Source organism: Agrilus planipennis, unplaced genomic scaffold, assembly GCF_000699045.2.
Source record: "Agrilus planipennis isolate EAB-ADULT unplaced genomic scaffold, Apla_2.0 scaffold44, whole genome shotgun sequence".
NCBI classification, from domain to species: domain Eukaryota; kingdom Metazoa; phylum Arthropoda; class Insecta; order Coleoptera; family Buprestidae; genus Agrilus; species Agrilus planipennis.
In genome coordinates, this window is record NW_020438939.1 from 207,166 (window position 1) to 213,211 (window position 6,046).

Genomic DNA, 6,046 nt, shown 5'->3' on the forward strand with positions numbered 1-6,046 from the left:
TTTTAAAGATCTAAGCATACATAGGGACAGACAGCGGGGGAAATGCGTTGCATGATTTCGTTACATAGCAACTCACATGAAACGAACTTACCCTACCGTGCGTAAAGAAGTTTCACTTCAAAAATATAAATAGACATTTTGTATTTTGTATTTCCATTTTAAATAGATTTATTCCAAATAAATCAAATTTCAGGACCTGATAGATTCATTGAATTAAGGTATAAAAAATCATAAGTTTTGTATATTAATATATTTCCGTATACAATATTTTTTTGATACGTGATTTTTCTGATGTTAAGGTTGGTAGGTTCGCACATCCAATATATATTGGCGATTATCCCGAAATCGTGAAGAACTTGGTGGCCATCAGAAGTCAGGAAGAAGGATTTCCATACTCAAGGCTGCCGGAATTCACGCCAACAGAAATAGATTATATCAGAGGTTCATCTGATTTTTTTGGGCTAAATTTTTACACTGCAGAACTGGCAGCTAATGGGCCACAGAATGTTCCTACAGCTCCATCCTACAACAGGGATCATAATGTTGTTATAGAGCCTGAAAATCCGTGGCAGGCAACACCAATCAGTTGGTTAAAGGTAAATTATGTCAATAATTCAATATGTTGATGTCCCGTAATTTGATAAAGTTGTTACCAAATATACCAATGTTGTGTTTGTTGTACTTTTACCTAAGGTAACTCCATGGGGCTTTCAAGAAGTACTCATTTGGCTAAAGAACGAGTACAGCAACCCTCTCATATTCGTTACCGAAAATGGAGTTCCGGATGCGGAAAATTATAACGATGAAGAGCGAATTTATTACTTAAGGGTAAGGAAACAAAGGTCATGAACAAACATATTTTTAGAGTTTCGTGTCTCAAAAGGAAAAAGAGATCCCTTACAAGATCACCTCCTTGATCGTCTGTCTGTCTGTTGAGGCGTTTTTTTCTCAGGAATGCGTGGAGGTGTCAAGTTCAAATTAAAATCAAATATTCGGTCTTCAATCCCTTAGAGCTCTAAATAAAAAAATCAAATTTCTAAGTCGCAATCAAATGGTTTATGTTTATGCCGAAAGGGAACCAAAATCTGTAGGGTACTTCCCGATAACCTAGAATAGTGAAATTTGTCAAGAAGAAATGTATTATATTATAGCACAAGTAAAAGGAAAAATCCGAAAACCATAAATTTGTAGTTGCGTATAATTTTTGAAGTGAAACTTCTTTACGCACGGTAGGGTAAGTTCGTTTCATGCAAGTTGCTATGTAACGAAATCATGCAACGGATGTTCCCCCTCTACTCGGCCACGTGGTCAAGTTCGTAGTAGGGATCGCTTGAGTCGTGAGCGCGCTTTAATGCAACGTTCGTTACAGGCAACTCCGGCATCTATAGTGTAAAATTTAAATTCATAGTGTACAAATAATACCATTAAACCAATTTCTTAACCCCTATCCCGGTATGTTTGTGTGTTTGAAGAAGTTTCACTTTAATAGCGTGTTGTATAATTACACTTTGTGTTTAATTTATTTGTATAGACGTCTGGAGGGAAACTTAACGCGGGAATATTTTTCGTGATTCGGATCCTATGTTCCTTAATTCTGTCTCTTAAGTCCAAATGTTAACCGTTAATCTTGTATTTTTCCAAAGCTTTTAATTTCCAATAACAGAAACAACCAATAGTTACATGTACAAGTTAACTTAAAATGTGTTCTTAGTTTCTTGATTTGTGGGACCATGAATTCGAGCGATGGTTCTGTTTTTAGAAAACCTTGACAGAAATTATGTACGGAAATAATTACCTACGTTATGCAATAACTTGATAATGAAATTTCAAATAGAATGAAGTGTAATTTGACAATACCTAATTATTGATCCTGACAATGAATTTGATTTGACAATGAACCATTATTCATTACAAGTGCATAGTAAGTGGACTGACCGAAATATTTTCGGAAACAAAAGCGTGGCCTCGTATTGACCAATTTGTAAATAGGTTCATTAATCGGTCTACACTTTAATAATGTAAAATAATCAAATAGAGTTATGTGAAGCAAAAGTAACTAAAATACTAAATCTCAATATTTCGCATAAAACTTATAAGTAGATTTCATTTGTTACGACCTTGGTTATAGCGACCATATTGTTATAACGACGTTAAATCTAAGTCCCTTGAATTTAAAGCATACTTTAGTATATCATGTGGCTGTAGCGACTTCGGATGTAGCGCCGAGTTCGGGTGTAGCGACTGTTTTTAATGAATGATTTGTAACAAATCTCTAGTAATCCCATGCAGACATAGCAAATGGATTCGGTCGCCAAAGACACAAACAGCTTTCTTATCCTTTGTTGACATCCTCACAGATGGTCAGCAAGTTGGTCACCACACTGCTTGTTTATAAATGTTAGTTAAAATGGTTCAGTTACAAAGTGATATACTGAGTAATAACTGTGTTTAGTAAACTTTTGAATAAATATGACTCCTTGATGCACATTTACTGTTAAAGAAAGGCGGAAATCGTTTCAAAATTGGAAAATTCTGAAAACTTTACATGCGTGTCTGTATCTCTTTGCCTGTAACGACTTCCGGATATAACGACGAATGATCCCTTCGTCGTCGCTTTACCCGAAATCCACTGGATTTTCATAAAACTGATCTTTCAGACTCATTTAAGTGCCCTCTTGTCCGCAATAGCCGAAGGGGTGAACGTTAAAATGTACACTTTTTGGAGTTTATTCGACAATTTCGAATGGGATTTAGGATACACGTACGTATAATATATAGATATGATTAATTTTAATTATCAATTATTTAATTTAAGAAACAATATGTTGATTGTTCACTTTATTTCAGCGTTAAGTTTGGCCTTTATCATGTCAACATGTCTGATCCTTCTCGAACAAGAGAACCAAAAGCTTCAGCACAAATTTATAAACAGATTATAAATAATAGGAGATTAATAATTAATGACATTAGCGTTGATAATGGCGGACCAGAGTCGATTTTGTGCAACATATGTCTAATAGTAGGAGGCCTTTTAATTGTGTTTCGAAATTATTTAAATTAAAATGGAAATTATATGGTTATACATATGTATATAAGTAAATATTTAACAATAAATTTTGCTTTGATTTATATTCTTTGAGACGGTTCATCCCCTTCCTATTAATCTTTATATATAAAAATGAATTGCTGTTCGTTAGTCTCGCTAAAACTCGAGAACGGATGGACCAATTTGGCTAATTTTGGTCTTGAAGTCCAGAGAAGGTTTACAAGGTGAATAAATATGAAAGTTGTTAACTATATTTCAGATTTATGTACATTGATAAATTTTAAATTTTGTCATAAATTATTTGACATTTGACAAGCAAGTTTATTTTACACAAAAGTTTAGGTCTTTTATTTATAGATTGAGGCAGTACGAAGTCTGCCGGGTCAGCTAGTATATAATAATTTGTAAATTCTAAGTATCTACCTGAAAAAGTTTTTACAAAAATCAATGGTAAAGGTCTAGATGGTGGGGGGACCGAGAAAGGAGGTCTCCCCCGCCACTGTACCATAAAAAGTTCGTTGTCATCTCACCCCCATCAAAAGTTATGGGGGTTCAAAGTTAATAAATATGCCAATTTTTATACATTTCTAAGCATGTAAATATGTATATAGTAAAACTAATGAAAAATACATAAAAATATTGACAAAGTTATATAAAACATTATTTAAATATCTTTATCAATAGAGTAGGTTAGGTTAGGTTATCGGGTTTTGTTCAAGTGACCACCCTCTTTCGACCCCCCACCTCCACCCGCTTGAAAATATTTTTTTTTATTGAATTTTATTTGAATTATAGTGTATGAAAGTTGTCAAAATAATCAAATTTCAACCGCCATAACTTTTTATGGGGGTAAGACCGCCACGAACTTTTTATGGTACAGTGGTGGGAGAGATCTCCTCTTTCAATCCCACCCACCCTAGAAATTTACCAAATCAATTTTTTAATGTCATTTCATTTATTTTAAACATTTATTACTTGTAAACATGCTGGGTTACACATTTGAATGAAAACATTCGTGATGAACTAGAATTGTATTGAACTCTCTTTAAAGACAGATAATGTACTCATGTGATTACCCAATAGTGGAGTTTAAAACACGTTTAGTACGCTAAAATATTGGTGATTTTTAATTGATACTTTCAATTAAACGGCAATAATCTGAAAATCGTTTTTGGTGTTCCGTTTATACATACATAAATTTATAAATGGGAATTTTGGTTATTTTCAAGCTCAGAAATTGTATGCTTCTTGAAATTGTTGCTTTTTGTTTCTTTTATTAGACGTTTTAATTGTAATTCACACTCAAGAATTATAGATATGTAGAGTATATTTTATGTTGTGATGATTGGGTCATTTTGGGGGAAACAAAGGTAAAAGATTTTTTGAATTTCTAAATTAACCGTTCGCGAACATAGAAGTGACTTCTTTTTATTGAAGGCGACTAGACCCTGCACTATCCTCTGCTTTATATCCCTACCACTTCTTCTAATTTTTCGTCTCCAATCTTTATATTCGCTCTTTCCCTATTTTTTCTTTCTTTGCATACCAGTATTTTTGTTTTACTTTTATTTATTTTCATACAGTTCTGTTTTGTTTGTACCACATCCATTTTATTTAAAGCTATCTCTCTCTGTCTCTGTATTTTAATTGGTAATTATTGATTGTTATTAAGTAATTTGAGCAGTAAATTAATTTCATATGTATATAATCTTGCGTAGGTAGGTATTTGTTAAATTCAATTTTCTACATTAATTTGTTACGAGTAACTTTAAAACTGATTGTTTAGCTCATGTCCATTTATAAAGAATATTAACAATTTTGCGTGGATTTCTGTGCTTTTTAAAGCTCATTAGTGCCGTACATATACCTTATATTAGAATTTGAAGATTAAACTTTGTTATAAAAGTTTGTATTAGATTAAACGAAAAAGGGTTTTGTTAAGACGAAAAGGAAATAATAAGAAAGGGCATAAGCATAGAAAGTATAGTAAGATAACACGACTGTTTGAGATTCAACAATAACATCGTGCCGATGCGTTAAAAGCTACGGTAGTTTCGTTTAATTGCTTGTGAGGTGGCAGTAGTGTCTAATGAATAAAATCACTAGCCATTAATTAAGTTTGCCATTAAGATTGCAACTGTTGTGTAAAAGCAAAGCAAAATCCATTACCACGGCTGATATTAGTAAATCGATTTGCGCACGAAATGTTTCGAACTTACCTGATAGACCGGTACAATCTCGCGCAATGCTAACTTTACTTCCTATACATCAACGGTCGTGAACTTCATTCCAATAAACTCGTGAACTTCCTTTTCTACATCTACAGTCACTTTCTTACAATTATAAGGAAGTTTCATGTTGACTTAACCCATACTTACCTGAATTTAAGCTTGAAATAGTGTTGTTTGATGCTTTTTGGTCAATACATGTCGAAAAAGAAAATAATAATACTAATAAATAATATTTTTTTCAAACAATTTTATTTTAAAAGTTCTTTCGTTCTTTTATTAATATCTAGTATTGTATTCCGCTGTACGGGTGCGAAACATGGCCGGTGGGCGCTGAGGTTAGAAGCGTTAGAAATGTGATGTTAGAGGTAAATGATGAGGATACCGTGGATAGAGAAGGTGAGAAATGAAGAGGTATTAGAAAGAATAGGAGAACAGAGGACTCTATGGAAGTCAATAAGAAATAGGCGAGATAGGCTGGTAGGACACCTTCTCAAGCATAACGGTCTAGTCAGAAACATATTCCAGACAGAAACAGGAGTTAAAAAGTATAGAGGTAGACCTAGGTTAGATTACTGTTCGCAAATAGTTAAGGATGTGGGCTGTTCTAGTTTTAGGGGAATGCGAAGTTTAGCTCAGGATAGGAAAGAGTGGAGGTGCGTGTCCAAACAGTCTTAGGACTAATGACTTTAGGATGATGATGATTCCGAAAAAAATATATTAATAAATAAGTCATTATCACAGAAAGCTTTGCCAAATTGTGTGTTTATTG

At 33.4% G+C, this 6,046-nt stretch overlaps 1 protein-coding gene across 1 annotated transcript in view; it reads left to right on the forward strand.

Annotated features, from left to right (window-relative positions):
• Positions 1 to 3,095, forward strand: part of LOC108733539 (myrosinase 1-like) — a 5,730-nt gene extending 2,635 nt beyond the window's left edge. The window contains exons 5-8 of the mRNA XM_018464722.1: positions 300 to 596; positions 694 to 828; positions 2,658 to 2,761; positions 2,848 to 3,095. Coding sequence (XP_018320224.1) covers positions 300 to 596; positions 694 to 828; positions 2,658 to 2,761; positions 2,848 to 3,061 — 750 coding nt within the window. The 3' untranslated portion in view covers positions 3,062 to 3,095. The remainder of the gene's footprint in view (positions 1 to 299; positions 597 to 693; positions 829 to 2,657; positions 2,762 to 2,847) is intronic.
• Positions 3,096 to 6,046: the final 2,951 nt, after the last annotated feature.